Source organism: Crassostrea angulata, chromosome 6 (assembly GCF_025612915.1).
Source record: "Crassostrea angulata isolate pt1a10 chromosome 6, ASM2561291v2, whole genome shotgun sequence".
NCBI lineage: Eukaryota > Metazoa > Mollusca > Bivalvia > Ostreida > Ostreidae > Magallana > Magallana angulata.
The window spans coordinates 36,175,323-36,203,037 of NC_069116.1; the positions used below are offsets into that span (position 1 = coordinate 36,175,323).

The window sequence follows — 27,715 nt, forward strand, 5'->3', positions numbered from 1 at the left end:
TGTAAAATACGTTGTGTCAATCTGTTTTGTTCTCCGAGGTCTGATTCTACGCAGACCCTTATCCCATAGTAACGTCACACAGATAGTATAACCCCTACACGTTACACTATAATTCTTCTTTGGCAATTTCTCTATTTTTTCCGTCTCTCTAATAGAATTACATGTAAACTAGTTAGCTACGTTTACAGATAATATGTTTTACGGTGCGACCGTTGGGGCGAGCACAGCATGTGATCAAACAATGAATTATAATAAATTAAGAAAATAAAATTAACAACGTGAAATTTGAATGCCAAAAAATAAAACATACCTATTTTTCAGTAAATTTTCATTATTCATAGTTTATAAGATTTGTTATAATTTATTTATTTATATGTAGAACAATAGTTTAATCTCAGATACAATGTTGTTAAATAATAAAGATTTTAATATATAAATATTCATTGCACTGCATCTCCTCTTTTAAAGTGATTGTGATTATGATTGATTGATTGATTTCCCCCTTTTTTTTTTGCAGTAGACATTTTTTCTTAAACTTACATATAAAACTTGACTCATCATAGAGCCCCCCCATGCTAAATTTTTTTTCATTTTTGTCAATTTATACATAGAAAATCGACTTACCATGGATTTGCCCCTCCACTTAAAAAAAATAATTAATGTTTAATTTTATTTTTAATTTACGCTTAAAAATATTTGCTTATCATGTTAAAAGAACGCATGTAAGAAATGGAAGTGAAAATAAAGAAACCATTGAACTGCTAAAGAGCTGAAGGATTAGAATTTTCATGATTTATTTTCTTTTTGCTTGCAAAGATTTTTTGGATGAGGCTGCCATCCACCTCCTTTAAAAAAAGGCGCTGCTACGTATAACGTTACGTTTCAGGAAATTACCGTAATTATAGTGAATAAAATATTTGTGAGCATTCATCCAAATTAGTGCGATTTACAACTGTTTCCTGTATCTGAAGAAATGTCCTTATTCGTCAGCTGTTCTTTATCTTAGCCTTTGCAAGATTTTGAGAGGATTTGGTCATTTCAGCAGATTTACAATAACTTCAATTAGAGTACTTTCCCCTTATCAGTGCTTATTGTGACGTCAAAGCTGACGTTGGTTAAGTGTCGTCTTACTCTTTAAAACTCCCCTGAGAAATAAAAGTATGCGAAGTATACTGTTTTATTTACTTAAAAAGCATGATGTTCTTAAAATTACACATCTTATAAGCTTTTCAAAGGTTTTACTTTGATTCTCGGGAGAACGTGATGTTGGAACGTGAGGTTGGAAACCATTGGTACTATGAATTGTGGGTCAAAATTTACTGACTCCGAAAAAATATATCGGATCAATGTGTAAACGTTTGTGACGTCACACGATTATTTTTGATTGAAAGTGTACTGAGGTGAACTTTAGAGGTAACATTGACTGTATGTCGCTTACATCGTTATTGTTTTTACTGTCTAAATTTGTCTTGCTGATTCTCGTGAGAGTGTGAAGTGATAAAAATTGCCATGATTACAGGGAACTACTGGGACGATTAAAACGATGCATTACTGGTCCGATTTACTGACGCCAAAAAAATCCGTTGAATGAATGTGCAACTAGTCCGAATTTTCTATTCACACACGCCTTGCCGGTAGAGCTCGCTTCGCGCCGGCGCTGCGCGCCGGCGAGCTGCGCTCGCTATAATTTGCTTTTGAACAGAAAAAAACTCTACCTTAAGCTTTATTGTAAAAATCGTGTAATTTATTTTTAATTAGCAAAGCTTTAAAACGAACAACCATGTACACAACATAACATAGTAAAATGACTGGATACACATGCATTACTAATCCTTTTTGCATTATGAACTTCTTTGTTTAATCTTACTTGTAAGGATTAAAATAATTATAAAGGTCAACTACTGCACGGTATAAATATATCAAACCAGCAACATTATGTTCCATATATTGACATAAAATCCTATTCTATGTGAGTTAATCCTCTTTCCTTTTTTTAAAAAAATCGATGCATCCTTGCACAAAGTGCAATATGTTTTAACCTCAAAAAGTATGGCCACTAGATATATATCACCCAAGTTTCTTTCTTTGCTAAATCGATGGCATGGTCCACGAACAATATGATATTGAATGACAATATAAAGTCACATAGAAGGCAAAAAGAGGGTGAGGGACCAATTTAAAATCGATGACCGCTTTCACAAACCCCACCCCACCATTTTTAGTATTAACCATAAATTAAAGGATTCGGTTGTGAGATACTGTAACTTTGTACATGTTTTTGCAAACTGAGAAAAGAATATAGCAAAATGATATAGTTTATATATACATGTTACATGAACATGTATAATCTTTTAAAAGTATGGCTTTGTGTTAACCGGACAATGCGTATGAAAAAATCCTCCTATATGGGTACAAGAAATGATGTCACGAAACGGAATTAAATATGTAAAATATAGTTGACTTGAATTAAACCAGACTTAAAAAAATGCCGCATCATCGCCATCTGCTCCAAGGGGAATCCCCCCCTTTAAACCGACTCCTTCCCCACCAAATGGTAAATCCACAGACGCATCGTCCCCCAAATGAAAACGAGGCGCGGGCGGTGGATGCTCGAAGTATTCATCATCATAATTGTCATCGTTGTCTTCTAGGTACAGGTCTACACCCGAAATATCTCTGTTAAACCTTTTGTCCAACACAGGCACAGTCGTATTGCCTTTTTTCGATCCCCTCCTCGCGATATCAGGATTTGAATTTTTGCTCGGTTGTTTACTGAAGAGTCGGATATCACGTGCTGTTAAATCCCCTGAATCATCACCATATTCATCACCATCATCATCGTAGTAACCCTCGTCATCAAAGTTCAAAGGTGACACAGTGTTGTTTTTCTTTCCGCGGGCTCTTAGAGCCGAAGCTGTTGCCGCATTCTTACCCGCTCTTATGTCGAAAGGATCACCTCGTTGTTTACTTCTACCACTATTCCAACGACTACATTCTGGATCTCCGTATGGATCTTGACGATCATCAACCAGTTTGTCCTTACTTCCTTCTCTCCCCTTGCCCAACAGATTGTTTAACCCCATACCCCACAAGCCTTTCCTCTTTCCCCGTCCGTCGTCCTCCCCAACATCATAGTCATTTCCGCCCCGCCCAGGTCGTACTTTTGGGTTGCCATCTCCGAAATTATTAGTAAAAGAATTCGAGACCCCTCTTCCAAAACTATTGCCGTTGTAATCCATATCTCTATTATCAGTTGTCCCGTTTTCTCCTCCCTTTCGGTTTTTCTTAAATTTATTCATGGCCTGAATCACCTTTACCTTCTCCTTAAGATGAATGACAGGGGGCATCATTTGTACATTGCTGGTATGTTTCTCCTTTCTGCAAAAATTTTTTTAAAAATCTGTAATTTGGAAAATGCTTACCTTGCAAAAAAAGGAAAGGAATTCCACCGATAGAAATTTTCACAACAGTCTAACGCAAAAGGTGCTCTTGTGTAAACTGGTGAGAAATAAAGTTCAAGCAAGAAACATACATTTTTTTACTGCCTTTGCAACAACATGCCACCAACGCCATCAACAAAAACAGGAATAGTGCGCCAATGACACCGACATAAATTGTGCATGGCATAGATTCCCAAGAAAATACCAGGGTCCCAGGAATAGCTTCATAGCAGTAGTATTTAGTCACTTCCTCTGAAAAATACCACCGATTGGATTTGTTTACATATTTGGCCAAGGTCAATGATTAAAAACATTCTTAAAAATGTAAATCAATATATATTTGGATATTTGTTTTTGCGTTGCAAAGTGAACAGTACAAAAAATAGAAACAAAATCATCATCATCATCATCATCATCATCATCATCATCATCATCATCATCATCAACACATTTACGATAATAACTTACCAGGGGCCTTTGTCGTTGGACCTGAAACGACAAACAATAAAGCTCATACACGAAGAAAAAGACATGCAGATCGAGATACATTTGTACATGTCTGTAATGGTAAAGATAATAATTATTTTGAATATCATAAATCATCTCTGTATATCTTTGTTAAAGCTGATTTTATTCAATAAATTAATGTCATTGATATTAGTATCTTCTTCCGTGTTTACCTAGGGTTTTCTCTGGATATGATGTTCGCGGGCCATCCCCCACCGTAGTATACGGAAGAACGCTTATTACATACCACGTGTCATATTCCAAGCCAGTTATAGTGTAAGCGAAGGTGGTGTTCGATAGAACAACTTCCTGCGGAAATTGACTCAGGTATGCGTGGTAAACAAGTTTGTAACCTATAAAATTGAAGACCATTTATTTAGGGATTATATAAGGAATAAGGAATCATTCTTTGAGTATTGTGAGGTGATAATTTCGGTCGGGGCGTGATCAAATCCAATAAAGCCCGAAGGGCTTTATGATAGATTTGATCACGCCCCGACCGAAATTATCACCTCATAATATTCATAGAATGATTCCTTATTACTTATATTTATATAATTTTAAGCCATCTTACAATTAAAATATTTAAATATGAATAAGCAAACCCCGCTGGCGCCTCAATTTGGCGTCATTTGTAATATGGGTTATATAGTACAAAATCGATACGTAGTGTTATCACAGGCAAAGGCACTGGAATATGTAAATATATCGTATTATAATATAACAGATGATTCCTTTCATGATTGAATAATATATCTTGCTCTTCTTGCTCTTGATTCTCATGAAGGAACGGAAGTGTAGTGTTGTCAATAGTCAGAGTCACAATACAAGATGGAAATTTTAATGCTCATCATGTGTAACAACGAACATTACGACTTACTTCAGGACATGTTTAGGTAGACATGATGACGTTTTATGCTATTGCAAATGAAAAGATAAAATTACCTTAGGATACCTTTAATTAAGGCTGCTAGGTGGTCAACATGTTAACCATAAGATCTTCCCTAAAGAATGACTGCACTTAGGATATTTAAAAATAGTAATGTTATAAATTTTAAAAATGGGCATATTTCTTTTAACTGTAGGAATTGTCAATGTATTAACTGCAATTTTATGCAATTATATTAATATAGAGTTCATATATACAAAGAACGAGGTCGTTTTTATAGGAAGGGATCATTAAATTTTTTGAACCTCTATAGGATAATGAGGAAGCCTACTTTTTCAGGTTTAATACATAGTCAGCGCATGAGTGTCTATTGTTCTCCATTTGATGGCAATTTTATATTTATACATATAACCTTATATTAAAAGGAGATCAATAGACAAACATGCGCTATGGCAACGTATTTGCAAAAATTACGCACTTTGAAATTTTTTTTTCAATGTGCGTTAAATTTGGGTCCAAATCAACGCATTTTGAAAAAAAATTCCAGAGTGCGTTAAATCTGGAATTAAGGTAATCGACTTTGAAATTTTGTTTTCAAAATGCGTTATAAAGGTACATAACATTTTTTTTTAGTATCGAGACACTTAAAAACTTAGAGAAAAATATGTAGTAACACATGTGGCAACCCATTTTGAAAAAAGTTACGCACTTTGAATTTTTTTTTCAAAGTGCGTTAAATCTGGAACCAAGTTAACGGACTTTGAGGTTTTTTTTTCAAAGTGCGTTATGAAGGTACATCAACAATTTTTTAGTATCGAGACACTTAACGCACTTTAAAAAACGTGTAAAAATCACGAATTCTGGAGTTGAATTTCTAATTTGTTGATAATATGATGATTTGTTAACGCTAGTGGATCTAATTTACCGTCTTTGATTATATAAACCACCGTAGGGCATTCTGTGTTTCCCACGAAAAAACGTGAGATTTTACATATAAAGGACCGTTCGTAGTAGATTTTTCTAATGGATTTTTTCTTGTATGTATTCTTGTCTTTATATACAATGTAATACATGTAAATATAGTTTCAAGTGATGGTATATATATCAGAAATTTATTTGTTGAAAAAATTAGGACAAAATACCTTTCTCAGTATATGAAATACAATGAGTTGTTCAGTTTGAAATACATTTCACAATCTGAAATTTCATTTGATTTAGAACCCAATCAAGCGAAGTAAAAAAAAATGTTTCTCATCAAATCACTGCACCCGGCTTCCCGTTAGATAATAATCCAGAAGTAAAGATATATGATTACATATAAGATCGCCAATTCTAAATGTATTCAATAAAATCAATAGCCGTTGGGGACAAAGGGGGTAATAAATTCACTCCTAAATCCCTTAAAAAAATTAGTTAAGATTTATCAGTTATTTCCTTTGAAAGCAGCTTATTACATAGAAAATAAAATATGGCAAAATCTTAACCACATCCCATAGCAATCGGATCATCCAATACCAGCCGGATGAATGAATGCCATGGGGCTGATTTTGGTTGAGAGTTGATTCGATTGTGATACAAATTTTGCCAAGTATTGTTGTGTTTATCATATTTTTGATAAACAACTCGTACATATTTTGATATGAAAAACTGTATCCAGCTTTATCGTAGTTCTCCCATCTCAAAACTGGCGAACTTTTGACGCTCAAACGTATTGTGACGTCTTCTAAAAAATATGTCAATGTTATAACGTCATAGTCTACACTGTAAAAATGCATCACTTATAATATCCGCGGTATTTCGAAATCTAAATATAAGGAACAAACTGGTGTTTCATAAAATCGTAAGAAAGGGTGAAAAAAGGGTGATGATACATGAATGTGATAAAAGCGTGCCTTCGTTCGTATCAGGGATGAAAAAAAAACCTGAATTTGATGCTATGCATTAATAAATGCATTTATTACCCTAAATTATGAGTAATCAAATGAATATATTTACATTCCACATATTTTTGGCTTGTAAAGTGTGTTGAAAGCTACGTCAGTTATATAGAGGATATCTATATTGTGTGATTTTATATTTGCTTTATCCAACGAGTTGAAATGGTGTATATATTCGCGAGGCTTGCCGAGCGAATATAACCATTTCAACGAGTTGGATAAAGCAAATATAAAATCACACAATTATAGATGTTCTATTTATCTCATACAATTTAATTTATATTTTGAAGCTTTTAAGACAGTCCCTTATATGACCCGAATCGATTTTTTTTTCAAAGATTAAAAACGACGATGCAACGTTGTGTTATGCGGTTATTGTGACCTTGCGCAATACAATTTAGTACGTCATTTCTGAGATAAATCTAACTGTTTTAATGTAAAGTTTCACTGAAAGAAACATTAAAATAATTGTTTAGCTCTTAATATTTTTTCTTAGAGCTTATTCATTTCATTAAATGGAAATAATGATCAGAAGACTTGAATAATAAAGTTTGTTGACATACACAAAGTTGCGAATGCTCGTTAGTTTAAATTGACTCGAACGAGGAACAGTTGTTGATGTTTTATAACACAAACACCAGCCTAGTGATTCGGGATTGAAAATAGTGAATATGGATGCTTACTGGTGGTGGAATCAAAGTCTTATGAAACATTTTTTCGGTAAGTTCTTGTATATAAACACAACAAGTACGCTCTGTTTCCATCGCGTCGTCAGGATGAACTCCTTGATAGTTAACGTAATTTGCAGTTTTATAAACTACACAAAGCAAATTGAAAGTTTGAAGGGGGCTAAACTTATCAAAAATCTTGACAAACAAGAAAAAAGATCTTTTCGTTACGGTTGTGTGTAACTTTGCAAAAAGAGTTGTGGGGGGGGGGGGGGGGGGGCTAACTCCCCCCCCCCCCCCCCAAAGCCCGGGTTCCGACGCCTATGCTTCGCAGTTATGTGTTTTCCTTCATATTTGTACGTAATTGAGGTCTTTGACAAAATCCATTTTATATAACTTTTTGTAGTAGATAAAATTATGTTGAAAGTACTAGCAAATCTTTGAAAATAGGTCACTGAAGCATTGAAGCGAGGGGCTGTGTCAAAATAGTTCGGACCGGAAGTATTTGATAAAGCATCACCCGTTTGATATAGCAAAGGTTTATCACACGGGTAATATACACCACACACAACACTATAATTTAATTCTGGTTGTAACGCGGCATTTGATTGAATAGAAAAAATTAGTTAATTTGGATAACCTGGTTTGCCCGTCACTAGAACACGTCCCAATACATCAACGTCAAAATCGTACTATTCCGCTTGACGTTACGTTTAAATTTTGAACAGATTAATATTGTTTTTAAACGTAAACGCTCTAATTTTGTACAGTAAGTTACAGAAAATTAAATTATAAGAAATAAACTCAATGTCTACTCAAGTTATGCTCGTATAACCTGGGTTAAATCACATTTGCAGAAATGGCAAGAAGTTAAAAAAAGTAAATATAAGTTTTTCATCATGATTTTTTTAAAGATATGTAGTCTCATAACCGAAGCGATGTGTGCATACAAATTTTCATAACGCGCTAACGCGTGTTACTCAACCGCTGCTGTTATGAGACTGTATCTTTCAAAAAATCATGATTCAATGCTATTATAATAATCATCTCTGATATTGCAAACTATTGTCACGAATGGTTCGCCATAAACATGACCGGAATGTAAAACACGGGGAAGATCTAATATATAGTAGGTTTTCCGTGGTGGTTATCTGGCTATAAAAGGGGGGGGGGGGGGGCACTAAATAGCCGGCTTTCCGTGGGGGGAGATCTGCTGTATAGTCATTTTTCCGGGAGGAAAAACGGCTATATAGCCCTCTTTTCGGGGGTGTGAAGATTTTTATAGGGGGCTTTATTGAACAGAAATGTCACAGTTGAAATGCAAACTTGACCCCTTTTCTAATTGCGTTACCGAAAATTCTACGTGTACATTCTTTTCGAACACGAATATTGTTGACAATAGCCACTGGTTTACGATCATCAATGGCTACTTATACCGGCCGATACTATATGTAATATATACCGTTTTGAAAACTTGAAAAAATGACAACATGCAGAGAGAGAGAGAGAGAGAGGTTTCAATTATAGTACCGTTTTTCTAATTTTAGACCACTCATCACAATATTTGGTCCCAACCTCCATGCATATTTATGATTATTATACTTTCATGTAAAATACTAAAGTCTTATTGGATTAGACGCAGTTTATAATCCGTTCTATTATCCTCAGCGTTAGCAACATGCTTGGCAACGGGTAACGCAACGAATTGTTGCATGCGCATAAATCATGCGCATACCTTTCGCCGTAGACTTCGCATACGTTTCGCTTTAGCAATTACAAGTTTTCAAAAATATTTCTCTCTACTTCCACACGTGAATGCATGGTTATGACGTCCATGAATTCCTCTACCAAATTGTGAAATTCGTGGCCCCTGGGTCAGGGGCTCAGGACCTTGGGTGGGCCCAATATGTACATGTACATGCAGTAAAGTGTATTAAATCTTAGAAGATATTCTTCTCTATTCCCAAATACCCAGTATATTTGTTAAAATCTAAATGCATGGTTTAGATGTGACATTCGTGAACCCTGGGACAGGGGTTTAGGCCCTAAGGCAGGGCCAATATAGCCATATAGTGAGAATGTATTAAATCTTAGAACATTTCCTTCTTTACTCCCGCACATGTGGGAAAAGAACTGAATGAATGGTTATGATCTCCACGAACTCCTCTCCTAAATAGTAAAATCCATTGCCCCTGGATTAGGTGCTCAAGATGGGGGGCAAAATGGATACTGCAAGTCGTTCTAATTCCACGGTGTTAAAATTTCACGATTTTTAATTAAAGGGACTTGGACACGATTAAAGATCAAAAATTTTATTTTTACTTTTTATATATAAAATGGTTTAGTATTGCATTTTAAATGATGGACCAAATATTGAATGCTTAAGTCAAGTTACAAGCAAGATACGGAGGTAAGAATTGGTTGTTATGTAAACAAAGCTCGAGTCTTATAGTTGTTTACAAAAAATGTAATGTATTTCTTTGACAAAATGACATGTAAAAACAATTTAAACTAATCCAGTATCTTCATAAATACCATTATCAACAAAAGAAAGATACATTTGATTGAAACTTGCACCAACACAACACATATGTAAAAATGTAAAAATGACAACATTCTGGCTTTTTTTACAAAACAAAGAATTATGAACTCTGTATCTTGCTTATAACCTAATATTTGACTTTCAAATTTTGACGAAGCATTATAAACTTCTATATCTATCAGTATAAACATCGAAAATGGAAAAATAGAATTTGAAAATTTTAAGTCAAATCGTGTCCAAGTCCCTTTAGGTACCAATCGCAATGTATTTATTTTCACGCTGCTAGAAAATCAATTGATCAGAATATAAGCATTAAAACGTTTTTCAAAACTAATGGTAGTATTCACGATGGGTTTAATTTTGCGGGAAAATGATGAATCGCGAATATAGTGAAATAAAAACCATTGCGATTATTTGCCAATCTACAGTATATAGTGTATATAATGTTTTAAAAGTATCCTCTTTTCTCCCACACACCTGTAAGGAAAACTGAATTCATTATTTCGTAGACCAGGAAGCCCTCTACCAAAATTATAAATTTCATGTCCCCCGAGGTAGTGGTTCCGCTTCTAGGGCGGATCCAAACTATTGATATAGTGTCATTGTATTTAATGTTTAACAAATCGTCGTCTTTACTCCTGTTGATACTGAATAAAAATGACTACATATAAAAAAAAAAATTAAACCTTTTATCAAAATTTTAATTTTCACGTCTCCCAATGTAGGGTTTTAATCTAGGGCGGGGTCAAAACACTCATATAGTGTATAGATTAGGGGTGAGGCCAAAATGGCCATTTAGTGTTGATGTATATAATGTTTAAAAAACGTCTAGTTTTAGAATAAAAACTGACTGCATATAAAGAATGTTTAATATAATGTAATTAAAAAGAGATGTTTGATCAAAAGAGTTGTGGAAGTATTTTATCATTTGAAATAAAAAAAGTTTTTGAACAAATAGACTTGTTAATAGTAAAGTAATACATTGTAATTGGCTAACCAAAATTACTGATAAGCAGACCACATGTAAAGTGATTTTGGTGTATATGTCAGATTGTTATGAATATGATATATGGTTATTGCTATAATAAACGTGACACAGGGCGAGGCTTACCTCTTCATGCTTTCGACCGGAGCCCAAATATCGCTTATATTTCTAGCTTTTTTTAAATTTACGTATAAAAAATTTGCTGATCATATGAGGAAAATGGAGTCCCCCCTCCCCTTGGGAGCATGTAATAAATGGAAGTGAAAATAAAAATACCATTGAGCAGCTAAAGGCATACTACCCACTCCCCATTTCTCACTCCGGATAAGAAGTTTTTTTAAAGCTGCCACGCCCCCTTTTAAAAACGTTCTTGGAGATTACCGAAAATGAAGTGAATAAAATAATTGTGAGCATTCATCCAAATGAGAGCAAGTACAACTGTTTCCTATTTCTGAAGAATGTTCGCATTCGTTAGATCTGCAAGATTTTGAGAAAATTTTGGTGTGTGTATATATATATATATATATATATATATATATATATATATATATATATATATATATATATATATATATATATATATATATATATATTGTGTGATTTTATATTTGCTTTATCCAACAAGTTGAAATGTTGTATATATTCGCGAGGCTTGCTAGCGCGCGTTACTCAATTTGTATGCACACACCGCTGCAGTTATGAGACTATATCTTTCAAAAAATAATGATTCAATGCTTACGTATGAGAGATTTGGCACTATCTGTCACTGACTTTTCCAGAGAGTTGAAGTAAATTTTGACCCACAATTCATAGTACCAATGGTTTCCAAACTCACGTTCTCGCGAGAATCAAAGTACATATCAGACGTGTAATTTTAAGAACATCATGCTTTTTAAATAAATTAAACAGTATACTTCGCGTACTTTTATTTCTCAGGGGACTTTTAATTCTAAGAGTCAGACGAAACTAAACCAACGTGAACTTTGACGTCACAATAAGGGGAATTTACTCTAACTGAAGTTATTGTAAATCTGCTGAAATTCCTCTCAAAATCTTACAAAGCTAAAGAATGAGGACATTTCTTCAGATATAGACAACAGTTGTACATGTAACTTGCACTCATTTGGATGAATGCTAACATTTCTTTTATTCACAATAATTACGGTAACGTTAATTTCCAGGAACGTACACATAGCATCGGTTTTTTTAAAGGGGTTGGGTGGGTGGATGGCAGCCTCATCCAAAAAATCTTTCCAAGCAAACAGAAAAAAAAAAAAATTCTCAAAATCATGAAAGAAAATTCTAATACTCAGCTCTTTGGCAGTTCAATGGTTTCTTTATTTTCACTTCCATTTATTACATGCTCCCAATCCCATAGTGGGGGGGGGGGGCAATTCCATTTTCTTTTTTTAATATGATAAGCAAAATTTTTAAGCGTAAATTAAAAAAGAAAAATTAAAAATTATTTTTTATTTAAAGAGGAGATAGAGTGCAATGCACATTTATATTAAAATCTTTATCATTCAACAACATTACATGTGTATATCTGAGTTGAACTATTGTTTTACTTATAAATAAATAAATAACAAATCTTATAAAATATAAATAATTAATGTAAATTTACTGGAAAAATAGGTATGTTTTATTTTCTTTTGCAATCAAATTTATTAACGTTGTAAAGATTGATTTATCATCATTCATTGTTTGATCACATGCTGCGGTCGCCCCAACGGTCGCACCGTAAAACATATTAATTAAATGACGTCAAGATACATTGCTATGGCAAAAGTCTTCGTATTTTTTGATTGACCGTCATATTTCCCATTTTACAAAAAAATCCATAAAGACTAAATATATGAATGGTACCTCTTCTCAGATTTCAATAGCAAAATCCTTATGACGAGGTTTTCTTTTTACTCACCCAATAAGATTCCATTGTGATGATACCGTGGTGGTTCCGTCCAAATCACAGATATTTCTGTGTAGGAAATTCCTGTCGAGTTAACTGAGGGAGGTCCACCATCAGGAGCTAAAATCATTTTAAAAATGAGAAAAAGAAAAGAAACCGAGTGAGTAAAGATTTTGACTTGCCCACCACCCCTCTCCTTCCAATGTAAGAAGTTACCATCTTCATCCGTTCGGCAGGTTACAGACACATCTGTGTCGTTGCCACTGGCGGTGTATGAATGCATAGTAAGCGTATACACCGCGTATTTCCCGATCTTGTAATACGTGTAGTTCTCCACATACACACTTCCTGTGTCAACATGCTGGAGACAAAAAAAAATGATGATAAAGAAGGAATAAGTGAATAAAGTGATAACGTCAGCACTGCGATTGATAAGTGTAAAGCCGTGCTTAGTTTAAATGTCGGCTGATATATCAAATTAGACAAGAAATCATATTGACGCAAGCGTCAAATGGGTCGCAAAAAATATAATTGTTTTATGAATCATTGGTTGTTTACATAAACATACACCACAAAGAAGAAAATAAGAGTTGGTTGTACTAATTTTAAAGGGTACCTGCAGCCCAGCCGATGTGAAACATATGTTAAAGAGTTTATTTACCAAAATTTAATGCAAAAAACTGCATCGAAATCGGTGCAAAAATAACGGAGTTACGCCTCTTCAAAGTGGCTATTTTTACCTGCTTTGGAATATTTAATCAAGAGAAAACAGAATTAGGCGATAACGAGGCTTCAGCGGAAGTGACGTCACGAGGTCAACACGAGGGAAATTTCCTTACAAAGCTATACAAATTAAATTCGATTTTTCAGCCAAATTATTTTATTTGATATGCATTTAGATGTCGCCCGATTATTCAATAATATTGATGTCGGACCAATAACAATCAAAATAGTATGCATTCTTTAACAAATAAACACGGGATTATAAACGGATCAAGGCGAAAGTCCAAGATGGCTGCATGCATGATTAAGTTTGTTTCGTATTCTTTTATAAAAATACGATAATGGAATTTAATTTTACATTTATTTACATCCTTTGTCAAAATGTTCCAGTTTATTTAGATTTCATAATGATTCGTTGTCAGTATTACAATTTAAGCTAAACGGAGTTATAAAGCGTTTAATTGCTGACCATAGCGCTCGAAAGAAAGTTGCACTTTATTAAATAAGAAATTATAAATCCGAAATAATTATTTGATCACATAAAAAAGGTTTCAATTGCTGAATTGTAAATTTGGTCATTATTTAAGTGATAAGATAAGTAACAATAAAGGCATTTACTTCGAACATTAGTTTTACAATTTAATAGTATCATGCATGCATGATTCTTTAATCACTGATTGACGGACTATACACATGTTGTAGCTGACGAATGCTTGATTTTACACAGTCTATTTTAGTTTTTTGTTTTATCTTTTAACAATTGAGTAGCTAATTATACACAAATCAATTCACCAGTCTAGAGGTGTGAAACCTTCTCTTTGTTCACCAGACTCGTGTACCTTGTGTATACATACCCCAGATACACGTGTGTCTGGAACAGTGGCTTCGTTAGTTTACCTGTTTACCTGTGTCATTATCTCGGATCACTCGTGTGTGAAAGGATATTATGTAATCAATAAAATGAATAATGAACATAAATTTGCCCATGTAAGCGTTTTAAGATATCGTATTCATCGGTAAAAAGGCGACGAGAATAACACATTTTAAAATCCTTTAAAAAGAAATCTGATTGTAATAAAATAATAACGGATACAAATTTCTAGATCTACAATACTTAAATTAACAAGATACGTCAAAACATCAGACCTATATCAATCAATTTGGCTGAAAAATCGAATTTAATTTGTATAGCTTTGTAAGGAAATTTCCCTCGTGTTGACCTCGTGACGTCACTTCCGCTGAAGCCTCGTTATCGCCTAATTCTGTTTTCTCTTGATTAAATATTCCAAAGCAGGTAAAAATAGCCACTTTGAAGAGGCGTAACTCCGTTATTTTTGCACCGATTTCGATGCAGTTTTTTGCATTAAATTTTGGTAAATAAACTCTTTAACATATGTTTCACATCGGCTGGGCTGCAGGTACCCTTTAACATTACATGCTGATATTTCATAAAATGATGGTATTTCAGTATGCGGTGGTTCTAAATTAGCTATAAGCACCGGATCGTGATTCCGTATTACAAAGAAAGTATAGGACTGAAGTCAAGCTACACAACCATTCAAACAAGCTACATACTGTGGTTTCATTAATATTCAAGGGCATCAATTTTCGTGGATAAAGTGAGAATCACAGTTTCAAAGATACGTAAATTCGCGGCCAATGACCCTATCAATACAAAATGTCAATAAAATTTGAACTTAAATAAACATTTAATTTCGTGGATCATCTAAACAACGAAATCCGCGAAAATTGGTATTCAACGAATATTGGTGAAATCACAGTATATTACTTCCTTTATTTCCTTATGTAAAACTGTACACTATTCGATCCCAATTGGTTATTATTAAAATCTTTATTGCAAAAACTAGAGCTTGTGCCACTCAGGTGAAACTGGATTCTGGAGGGAATTTGGGCACGGTCACCTTTATTATATTTGTAGAAACATCTCTGTGTCAAACGACTCCCGAGTTTTCCTTGTTTAGGCGCCTTCAAATTCGATGACAATTTTATCAGTACGTTTTATGTCGTATGTTGGTTGTTTAATCCTGCCAGCGGGCGCCTTCAATTGGTGCTTGTTTTACCACTGTTTAGCCAGGCCTATTGGATTTGGCGCTTCTACGCCATTAAACAGGGACTTTTCTGTTTAAGGGACTTTTAAGCGAATCAGAGTACGAGTCACTACGAGCTATCATCCAGTAGATCCCAATGAACGCACATAGTATTATTTATTGGGAGGATGCGCAGCCCTACCAGGCTACCACTCAATATCGACAAATAAATAAAAATGCGGGGTGGGGTGGGGGTCCGTAGCCCCGTATTTTAAAATAGTTGATCTATTAACTTACATATGATCGAATTTCCATATTTACACATGTGTTTTCACCTTGTTTAAAAAATATGAAATGGTCAGTTCGTATAAACTTTTTTTTAATTATGTCAGTTTCCACAAAAAGCGTGTTGGTTAAAAAGAGAGCAATTAAAATGAGTTTGGTTTCATAAAGCAATTGCAGTCCTTATATGGCTTAATTTCAGTAGCTTAGCGCATCTGCCAAAATACATATAAAAAAAACTGCTGGCACTGAAGAAGTACAGAGTACAGCTCATAAGAGAGGATCTCCACTGAATAAAAATAATATCGGAACATAAATTTTGTTTGGGTGGAATGTATTTAGGCATATGACAACCACACATGCAGCTTATAAGATCATAATATATGATAATATATTATATGATGTTACAATATCAGCATGTAATATTGAAGTATCAGCACGTTATGTTAAAGTACCATCATGTTATGTTAAAGTACCAGCACGTAATGTTAAAGTTCCATCATGTAATGTTAAAGTACCATCATGTAATGTTAAAGTATATATAGAATATCACACTGTTGTTTTGATCTCGGCCCTGGTATCAGCCCGAGCGGTTGGTATCGGCCCAAGCCCGAAAAGCGCGGGCCGATACCATCCGAGGGCTGATACCAGGGACGAGATCAAAACAACAGTGTGATGTTGTTTATATCATATATCTAAAATCAAAGACTTTTATTCAAATTCAAATTCCAAATACGGAATATAATTTATTATGAAGAAGCTATAGATTTTTTTTCGGATTTACGAAACTCGTTCGTTTTAATTTTTTTTTGTATGTGTTAAGAACTGTATGAGTTGTCGGACTTCGTTGATAAACTAAATATATAGTAGAAGAGAGTCTATCGTCTGAAATGAAGCACTATCTATTATCGAGAGAGAAACTTCCATCCTTCGCAAAGTCGTAATGATTCAAATTCCTTCACTGGGATTTCGTAAGTTTCCTGTCAGATTCCATTCTTTTAGACCTATAGGGCCTAGCAAGTTGTTTGAGAACGTTCATAAGCGCGTCCATTACTTTAAACACTTAATTTTTACAGTCTAATCTCTGGTTTTCTAAGATTAAGTCTCGTTCCATCCTTCTCTATATCCTCCATAATTTAAATGTTGAGATATTTAATATTGCGTGCTATTGTTCTGAATACACAATCGTTTTGTAGGTTACCTCCCTTTACTTAGATACATATCACTCTTTGGCGCTATTTTTGAATTATTATTTTTCAATTTTCAGCAAAAAATAAAAATATTCAGACGTGTATGGTGATGCTTTGTATTATTTATTTGTTATTCTATCGTTATTTTACAAACTAGTCTTGATTTAAAGCAAAGATATTTGGGAATTAGCGATTTTAAATTTGAGGGCAATACACCCCCTTGACGACGGGCTGAGACAGAGAAATATCAGCCCCGAGGGCGCCTATGATACAGCCCTAGCTTCCAGTTGCTGTCTCACCTAGTCCAAAACACGTGTATCAGGGCTGATACACTACTAGGTATATAATATCAGTATGTAATGTTAAAGTACCATCATCAGCTGATCATGTAATGTTGAAGTATCAGCACGTAATGTTAAAGTACCATCATGTAATGTTGAAGTATCAGCATGTGATGTTGTAGTATCAGCATGTTATGTTAAAATAACATCATATTATGAAGATTATCTACATAAGACAGATTAGGCGTTCAATATATTTCACTTCTGGGGAGATTGGTTGGCGGGGTATTAAACGGGAGAAGTGGCTAAAGTTTCCTTGGTTTTTTTTTTAACCTAACTTTGATGTTACATATTTACTATTAAATTTTAGGCGAAAAGTCTTACTGGAATATTTTCTACTCGGATGTTATCGGTTCTCTGTAGATTTAGGTGATATCCGTTTACAGTAAATATTCCACTAGCAGGAAGGGTCCAAGAAAACATCAGCGTTGTGGAGTTCAAGGATGCACAGCTTAGGTTTGTAGGTTCATCTGCCATGAGAATAATGAAACAGATTATTGATGTAGATATGATTTCCATTACCTCCATAACCATCCAATCTCTCTCTCTCTCTCTCTCTCTCTCTCTCTCTCTCTCTCTCTCTCTCTCTCTCTCATTTGACATAATGAACAATTCCAAGCACAAGAAAGTATCGTTAATCATAAGATTTGAAAACGATGATCCACCTCCATGTCAAAATAATAATATATTTTTTTTTATAAAATGTCTTTATTTCATGTAAAATAAAAACCCCAAAAACATTCCCATGTGAGAAAGTACTATTAAAAATGACCACTTTTATTCTTAAAGGTCATATGAAACGATTCTTAACACTTAGTCTATGATTTTCTTTCATAAATACAAAGCTTTGTATAAACGAATGTTAAAATACGTTTAGTAAGATTTTTCTGCCTTTGCATTACTGAGAAATTACCGTGAAAACTCAGCACCTGTAAAAAATTGTTCCCCGCTTATCGTTCTTGATTTATAAATTTGTGGATTTATGACGTCACACAGACCGTCCGATGTAAACAATGCATTAGACCTAGTGTAATTTTACAGTAGTTTATTGATTTAATTTTAGCTATGTTTGCATATATGAACGTGTGTTTCTTTTCAGATGAGATCATCTGATTTCGTAGTACAGATGGTTTTGTTTTTATTGGTCGTTAATAAACAAAACTATCAGATTTTCAACATCATGATGAATATCCCGTACTGCAGTAAAAAATGGTCCATCATTAATAAATTGTCCTAAAATATTTAAAACAGAAACACACTTTTCTTCGATACATATAATAATTGAGCTTTACTTAAAGAGAATTAAAGCATTTTAATTCATTTACATGTTATTTATTTCGTCACATAGAAAGTAAAAGGCAGGCAAATGAAATAGTTTGAGCCAGAGGCATTGTGTATTGTTTTTATTTAAAAGCGGCTATAAAATACCGCTATGATGTTCTTAAATCTTATTTGAGAATTAGATCTATTGATAAATTCTAATTAATCTGGCCTATACATTTCAGACATACGGATATGTAGCAATATCTTTAGACAATACTTTGTGTACACGTGTTTTAACGTTTTATAAAATCAGATCGCGGAAATATGGAATAAGGATTAGAAATATACCGGTAGAATAAATCGGTTGCTTGATTGAAATAAATGTGAATCAATAGTGTAGAAAATCAACAGATTGTGAAGAGAGGGAGATAGAAGGTACATGTATCCGCGAGTAAACACCGCACATAAGTATACACGTTGTAAAATCAAAACACCGCACATACTACATGTATTATAGCACACGTTTCAAAATCAACACATTTGAGGCTCTTCGACTAAAAGTAATTAAATTGAATGGTTATATATTTGTCAACTTGAAAACGAAACCAAAAAATTAACAGTGAAGCGAATGAGGCAGCATGTTGCCTTGTAAGCTGTTTAGAACAAAATCATAATGAGTTGCATGAACGTGCAAATGGGTAAAAACGATGGGTTGATCCTTGAATGTGACAATTTCGTTAAATGTAATTGAAACAAAGCATACATAGATGCATATACATGTATTTGCATGTAGGTCCATAACGAAAATCACTTATTCTCGAGTCTCCGAACTGAATAAGCACACGCTGTCAAATGAAAAAAAAACCGCATACGATTTAATTTCTTGAGAGAAAATATACTGCCGTTGTTGAGTACTGTATGATTATTATAATATATAAGTTTTAATATAAAATAATACCTTTTTCCTTTTAATATACTGCAAAATGATATGGATATTTGTATTCACTACAGAGCTTTATAAGGCAATTGGGTCTTACTGACGTCATAAGTATGGGAGATAAGCCGACTAGGTCGATGATCCTTTTCCCGATTGAGAAATTTTGATGGACTGTGGCGCTGATATTTTGCATAAAATTTCCAAAAAACATTGTAAGTCATATTAAATAGGCACTTATGAACTCATTCCCGTATATAAGTCAATATGGTCAGAATATCGTTTCATATGACCTTTAAAAGAGGAGTTATGTTCTTTAGCTGCAGGTCTGGGTTTGTTATTTCTGCAGATATGTAGCTCCCGGTATGAAAAAATTCGGATGGACGACCTGGTGGCTATATTTCTTTATGTGTTAAAAAGTTGCAATTTATAAACGGCGTACGAAAACTTGTGCTTGTTTTGATCAATCTAAGTTATTTCCGAACACATTTTGTACAAATCGATTCTAACCCCCCCCCCCTTTCCCCTCCCCCGTACAATTTACTACAGATATCGTCACTTTACCTTCCTCTGAAATTCAAAGTGTAGTTTGTTTACATGTAGAACTGTCAATTCTCAATCTGCACGTGAATTCAACATACATTGTACTTCATTTTCCAAAGTTGGTTAGCATGTTTACAAATGTGAGAAAATAAGGTTAATAAGTACAAAACTAGCGGAAGTTTTGTGCGCCATAAATTGCAACTTTTAACACTAAAAGGAATGTAGCTGAAAACATTAAATCCCAGATTGTCCATCCGAAATTTTTCAAACCAGGAGCTACAGACCTGCAGCTATTATGTTCCTGTAATGGATATGGTTAAAAAAATGTTGTTTTGTACGTAGAGCCTAGAGTGAACATAACGCGTAACAAAGTTGCATATTAATTGCTTGTACATTTCTATACCCCTTTTTCCCAAAATATCTGCGTTATTTACAGTAAAATTATTTAAAAAGCCTTTGTGTTTTCCTGGACAATGTTTTCAATAATTCATTTTTTTAAGTTGTATCTTTAAGTGGGTAACAATTTACCAATTTTTGGAAATCTGGATTAGGCATTTCGCTACAAGGAGCATTATAAAAATGAATAAATAAATACAATAAAACATAGCAATCAAAACTGTCAACTAAACAGTTTTAATTTCTCTGTTTTATTAAATTTGATATGATGTTGTTTATTTGTATTGCAAGCACGCAAACGAAAAAAAAATTCATTGAAAAAGTATTCCAAAAAATTTATAAGCTAAAACATGTTATTTAAATTTCAATTTTTATGACAGAGAATTTTAATCAATTAAAAAATTATACTAAAATTGTGAACGCTGAAAGTGGGATTGGGATATGAAATTAGATAATTATGTTCAAATCATACTCACAAAGCGCGCCTGTCAAACTGAGGACTGCTAGTGCCACCAAGAACACGATTCTTATCCTCAGAATCATTATCGTTCACCAAACAAAATGTTGCTTAAATGAAATAAAGAAAACTAGAAAGAACTTGTGAAGTTCTTTTCCCCAATTCAACAATCACATCATGGTGTGCATGTAATCAAACTAATTCACAATAGTCAAACTGATGAAAGTTCGCTCTAAATAGACTAAATTTGGACCCACATTTGACAGGGGTGAAAGGTTCGATCAGCTAATCCCAAGATTATACCAAGTTCGCGTGAAACCTTTTGTGTTAATAACATGTTCGGGCGATTAATGAATATGATTATATCAAAGTACTTTGGCATTTAACTACGTACATATAAATAAGTAAGTCACTATCTTGATTACGAATATTGCTTCCAAGGCAAAGTGCAGAAACAGCGGCTGAACACTTTTCTCTATTTTAGTTTATAATTTAATATGAAGAGTTTGTAACGTGGAGGGGAATAGAGGCATTATATTAGCTATTATTCGTTTCAGTTTTCGTCCATCATCTATCTTTTCATCCGAATTTAATTCATGCATTCTATCGTAGGAAATAAAACCCATTTATGTCAATTTTGTAATTCACTTACTGAAAAAAACTGTAAGCACTTTTTATGTGTAATAAATTCGTTTACTAGTATCTTTTTTGTCTGTCCTTCTTTATATTAAAACAATTGGATGTTAGAGAACATCAAAGTTCTGACATTACTGAAAGACGGGGTCTTGAAAGTTTGAATTTGTAATTGTCCACGTTTTCCTCGAATATACTTCCAAAAAAGGACGAGTTTAATTAGGTTTTCAATCTATGTTAAAACCCAGCTTTTTCCAATTGCCTGATACTTTTTCTGAAGAAGATGGGTGTAAAATGCCTATATGAAGAGAGATACATGTTCTGCACACGGTAAATTAAAAATTAAAAACTTAACAACCGTGCATTATCTCTGAATTCATATGTCTAATATTGGTGTAAGATATTTACCGATTTGAGAAAGATCAGCTAAGTATCTGATGATAGACATTAAGATATTGATGAAGAATTTTTTTAAAATCATGAATGTGACTGGTTTTGTCCGTTATAAAGTATTGAAAAAAGAGTAAACTTATGTCTCATAACATTAAAAAAAATTACGTTCTTAGATCAATAAGATTGTATATATTGTTTGATGTATTGGTCATCCAAAATGTTTAATCTATATAGATTTTGCTCACAATGCACTGTTCAAAATTTAAATCCAGTTTAATTAACTAAAGAGTCAATGAACGAGAAGGCAAATTCAGACTTGTTTTTATTTTCTATGTACAAAATTCCATTAGAGATGAACAGCAGTCATACCGCAAGCCAATGAAACACCTATTCAATACATATATGTAAGACAGCTATGTATAACCCGTCCAGATTTTAACTTTGGCTCGGGCATGAAGTTTGGTAGTATTCAGGTGATAGATTGTTAAAATAAAACTCACATCTTTTCAAAAATGGCACATTGCGTTTGGGAACCTTACTTTCGATTCGATCGACCTACAACCTTTTCTATTGTTTAATGAGCTCGTCCACCAGCTGAATCGTCAACGGCGTTGTGCATTCAGTTAAGTAACTCATCCAACGAATCTTTACAAATATTGGATCCGAGCAAGAATATTTTGATCAATAAAACTATTTGTTTATTTTCTTTATAGGATTTGGTTTATACATAGAGGACTTAAAAAGATTTATTGCCTGTTTTTATAATATATATTTACTGAAATGCATGAAAACTTTCTGCACTATTTTCTTACGCGTAGACTCATTTCATGTGTTCTACGCGTGCCTTCCGGTTTGAGAATTCGGCTGACAGTAAACTAATAGACGGGGTCACGTGACCCCGTCTAAAAATGTTTCATCATGCAACATCGTCACAGTCTAAGTAAATTGCTTATCAGAACATCGGTGTGTTTGGGTTTGTTTGCACCGGGGATAGGCTGTGGGTGGAATAGGGGGGGGGGGGGTGTAAATGAATCCAGTCGTATATACTATGAGGAAAATGAGGGAGAATAGTTAAAAACAAGATCCCATTGACAGTCTCTACGGAAGCATATTAGTGCCACATATGCACTTCATATTTTTAAATTTTCAGCACTTTCAACAATCTGTAAATTTTACACTTTAATCAGAAAAATTCACACTTTAATCATTAAAATTCACACATTAATCTGTAAATTTTACACTTTAATCTGTAAAATTCACTCTTAAATTGTAAAATTCACACTTAAATCTGTAAAATTCACTCTTTTATATGTTAATTTTACACTTTAAAGTGTAAAATTCACACCACACTTTAAAGTGTAAAATTTACACTTTAATCTGTAAATTATGAACTTTAGTCTCTAAACTTCACACTTTAAAAGTGTACAATTCACACTTTAAAGTGTAAAATTCACACTTTAACCTGTAAAATTTACACTTTTATCTGTCAAACTCACACTTTAAAGTGTAAAGTTTACACTTAAAAGTGTAAAGTTTACACTTTAATCTCTAAAATTGACACTTTTATCTGTAAAATTCACACTCAAATCTGTAAAATTCACGCTTGAATCTGTAAAATTCACACTTGAATCTGTAAAATTCACACATTAAAGTGTAAAATTTACCCTTTAAATTGTAAAATTCACACATTAATCTGTAAAATTTACACTTTAATCTGTAAAATTTACACTTTAAAGTGTAAATTTAACATTTTATTCTGTAAAATTTACACTTTAATCTGTAAATTTTACACTTTTATCTGTAAAATTCACACATTAATCTGTAAATTACTATGCAATTCTACTACAGTTATTGCAAAGATCAAAGAGATGCCGCGGACATTATTCTCCAATAAACCAAGAACGTCATCAGTAAATTATCAAATCAAAAATACCTTTTTGTCTCGCACTGATCATGAAAGTACAACTTCAAACCGTAAACAGTTTTAAAACCATGCTAATTTCACGTGTTAGTTCCAGTCAAAACGATGTGTATTGCCTCAAATGTTTATTTTTAAGAGATTAATGCGGCTGTTTCTAGGACCTCCCCAGCACATTTTCACTGCGTGTTTTTACATAAAATATAACGTGTAGCAGTAATAATCGTATTAAATTGCCCTTAAAATATTAGGAATATAACTCAAAGATAGTTTATAAATAAGTGAAGAGTATTAAAAATCCAACAACAAAAAATTCTGTCGTCTGCATGTGACTCCTTTGATCGATACACATGTAAACCTTTGGGGTTACACGGAACAGTCGTCAAAATGACCTAGATCGTCTCTCTATAGGAGAAACAATCTGTAGAAATGCTGAGCTGTTAGTAGAATAGAAATAAAGTTCTTGTTTTCGTGAATGTTGCAGCATAAGTTCCTCGGTCTCGAAATGTTGTTTGAAATATAAAAGCCTCGGCTTACACCTCGGCTTTTATATTTCAAAACAACATTTCTTGACCTCGGAGGTTATTCTGCAACATTCACGAACACTCGTACTTTATTTCTTAAATATATATTAAGAAGGGCGTAAATTACGGAAGCCGGAGGGTGACAGATGGAAAATATATCTCATCAGGCGGCCGCCACATTATAACTGGCGGTCGCTACAAGTGAATAATCTGATGGACGCCAAATAATAAGGTGGCCGCTTTTCTGGCGAACGCTATGTAGCTACGATATGTGTGAGAGTAAGGAAGAAGATTTTTTAAGTTTTAATACATTTTCACTACTAGTATATGGCTATATTGGCCCCGCCCTGGAGCCTAAACCCCTGTAACAGGGGTCATGAATTTCATAATTAAGATAAAGGAATTCATGGACATCATAACCATGCATTTAGAATTTAACAAATGTATATGGGAGAAGAGAAGAACATTTGCAAAGGTTTAATACATTTTTAGTACATGTCCATATTGGCCCCATCCTAGAGCCTGTTCAAAGCCCTGACCCAGTGAGCTTTTCTGATCACCCGTTGTCCGTCCGTCTGTAAATTTTTTACATTTTAAACTTCATTTTTAAGTCATAAGCCATAATCAACCAAATTTTGCACAAAACATTCTTATTAAACAGTGAATATAAATCTCAAAAATAAAAGGTCATATTATATTCAAAGCAGAGAAAACCTCGAAACAAAATAAAATAATCTTTAAAAAACCTTCTTCTAAAGAACTACTAAGTTAATCTTAACGTAATTTAGCATTAATCATCCTTATGAAAAGGAATATATAAATTGCAAAAATTAAGAGCTAATTTTGTTCCAAATATGAGCTAATTACGAAAATTACCAAGTTAATGCTAAACTAATCATAAAAGCATATGCCTACAGTTATCTTAAAATTAAAATGATTCTCTACACAATGGTTGTAATTGGGTCAAACTGAAAAGGTTGGACTAATACCTCCAAAATACACAGAAGTACAGAGACTGATTTTATTTGTCATTTAGCTAACACAATTATAAAACATTTCATCTATAAAATGTATGAATACATCAAATAAATTAAATTTAATAGATTGGATCAGTTTTTAAAACTTTTAGAAGTTGTTAACTTGATTAAAGTTTAATCCAATTTTAATCAAGGTTGGATCTGTATATATCATCATTCCTGTAGGTTATGCTGTATCAAATATTAACAGTCTCCCTGATGTCAAACTTCTCCCTACTTTTCTGTTAAGGAGAGACAAATCTACCAAAAAAAGGTTGGTACCTGTATGATAAAAGACTCTTTACGTTTTGAAAAAATTAAGTTCTCTTAACATTGTCAAATTTCAAATCATCAGATACAAAATAGTTGGTTTTGGTTATGACTATAATTTAAATAAAATTATATGTAGGTAAATTTACAAAAATCTTTAGTATCTAATTTGGGTTAAAATTTCTTTGTCAAAGAAGAACATTCTCTGCAAGTGTAGTGATTTTGTGTAACCTTACTGTTGTAGAATCATTAAATATGACTTCACAAATATTTACATTTATTACATTAATACCTTAAGTTTATCAAATATTATTGTTTTAATATACTTTAAGACATACTTTTAGACATTTTATATACCAAATTTTGAAAAAAATAATCGATACTTTGAAGTAGGTACATTATGATCATTAAAATGATATTTAAATATAGGTTTACATGTACATCAACATACAAATGATAATGAATGTCTTCATGCAAATCTAGTCATTGAATCAAACATGTTAAAATTAAAGATTAACAATATCAAATTGTGAATCCGATATTAAATTTGTTCTACATTCTATCAGCACAAGCATAAAAATTTGTTTTACAACTGGTCATATTTTTTTAGTGTTGTAATTAATTAAATAATTGATTTATTTTTTTTTTCATTTTATTCTATATTGTGCCCTGACAGAAAAAAAATTGTTTACCTACCTACCTACCCAACTTCAAAATTTAGGGTCGGGTTAGGGGAAACATAGATATTTTTAATGATGGCCTTACATTGTTTGTTATTTTGATATGATTCTTACACTGCGAGTGTGAAGTTTAATTTGTATATATTCTATACGTTGAACAGAAATAAACTCTCTCTCTCTCTCTCTCTCTCTCTCTCTCTCTCTCTCTCTCTCTCTCTCTCTCTCTCTCTCTCTCTCTCTCTCTCTCTCTCTCTCTCTCAATGTATGTTTGTGCATACTAACAGTGACTGAACTACTAAAGTCTTATTTGAATATTTTTTTTTATTCTAGACTCACGGTTTAAACAACGATCTCCACACAATGACTAAAAGTTTGTAGACGATCTATGACCAGGTTTATAGGTTTTATCTATACAAAGCACACGTAATTAGATTGAAAAGAAAGTGCATTGACCTGTGGTCGTTCTTAATACTTGCTTGAAGTTAAAATGTATTATTCATCTGTTTAATTAATCAGTTTTCTTGTATATTATTGTACCGGTTGGTAAATGATTTTCTTTGTGAAATTCCCGCATTTATAAAGTTGCTAAATTGTTCTATCCACGCGCGTCGATTGTCTTAAATTACATGTAGTTGTTTGTGTATTAGAAAAAATCAAGAAACTAACAAAGTATAAGTAAGATATCAAGCAATAAAATGCTTTCTTTGGTGATTCATGCGGTAAATGAAGGTGGCGACATTGCAGAAAAAAATACATTACCCGCGTTCTTTTTCTCTGCATTGATCGCTAATTTATTGTTTATATTTACATCTTTCTATCAACAAATTAATAAATTGGTTGAAAAAAGTCAGAAAAATTAACAAAATTATTGTTACGTACATCAGTACGTTAGGTATAAGAAACAGCCAAATCGTCTCCTATTGGATTTTGATTCTGACATCACCATGATTATTTCGTGTAGTCCGGGATTTTTCTTAGGTTGCTGAAGGTTTCGACCGATCGATAAACTAGTAAGAACTGGATCGTTTATATTTCAGTTCTGTCAATTTCAACAGATCTATGAATGTACAATCCATTTTCGTAATAAAATAGAGGGAATCATACTTGGTGGATGTAAATAATATATTCATTTACCTCTACTGGCTTTCGAGTATTTCTCTGCAGTACGGATTCCCTAACTATGTCGGGTTAGTTAATACGAAATTCTTATTCTAAACAAAGGGAATG

General features: G+C 33.3%; 1 protein-coding gene across 2 annotated transcripts; it reads right to left on the minus strand.

Annotated features, from left to right (window-relative positions):
• Positions 1 to 1,716: 1,716 nt before the first annotated feature.
• Positions 1,717 to 27,708, minus strand: LOC128189973 (uncharacterized). Of its 2 annotated transcripts, none has more exons than XM_052861819.1 (8): positions 27,623 to 27,708; positions 17,786 to 17,931; positions 13,094 to 13,238; positions 12,890 to 12,997; positions 4,121 to 4,300; positions 3,909 to 3,929; positions 3,533 to 3,692; positions 1,717 to 3,378 (listed from the first exon to the last, which is right to left on the minus strand). In XM_052861819.1, exons 2-8 carry the CDS (start codon positions 17,882 to 17,884, stop codon positions 2,478 to 2,480), a joined length of 1,614 nt encoding a protein of 537 aa, XP_052717779.1. In that variant the 5' UTR covers positions 17,885 to 17,931; positions 27,623 to 27,708; the 3' UTR covers positions 1,717 to 2,477. The 2 variants fall into 2 exon arrangements, with proteins under 2 accessions (XP_052717779.1, XP_052717778.1); XM_052861818.1 differs by lacking the exon at positions 27,623 to 27,708 and adding an exon at positions 21,074 to 21,300.
• Between the last annotated feature and the right edge of the window lie 7 nt (positions 27,709 to 27,715).

Excerpts from the sequence above, each read along its gene's own strand:
- LOC128189973 (XM_052861818.1), bottom strand. The coding sequence starts at position 21,140 with ATGATTCTGAGGATAAGAATCGTGTTCTTGGTGGCACTAGCAGTCCTC. Across the intron at positions 13,239-17,785 it reads TCCGAGTAGAAAATATTCCA|CATGTTGACACAGGAAGTGT; the intron begins GTAAGACTTTTC and ends TTTTGTCTCCAG. Across the intron at positions 3,693-3,908 it reads TCCAACGACAAAGGCCCCTG|AGGAAGTGACTAAATACTAC; the intron begins GTAAGTTATTAT and ends GGTATTTTTCAG.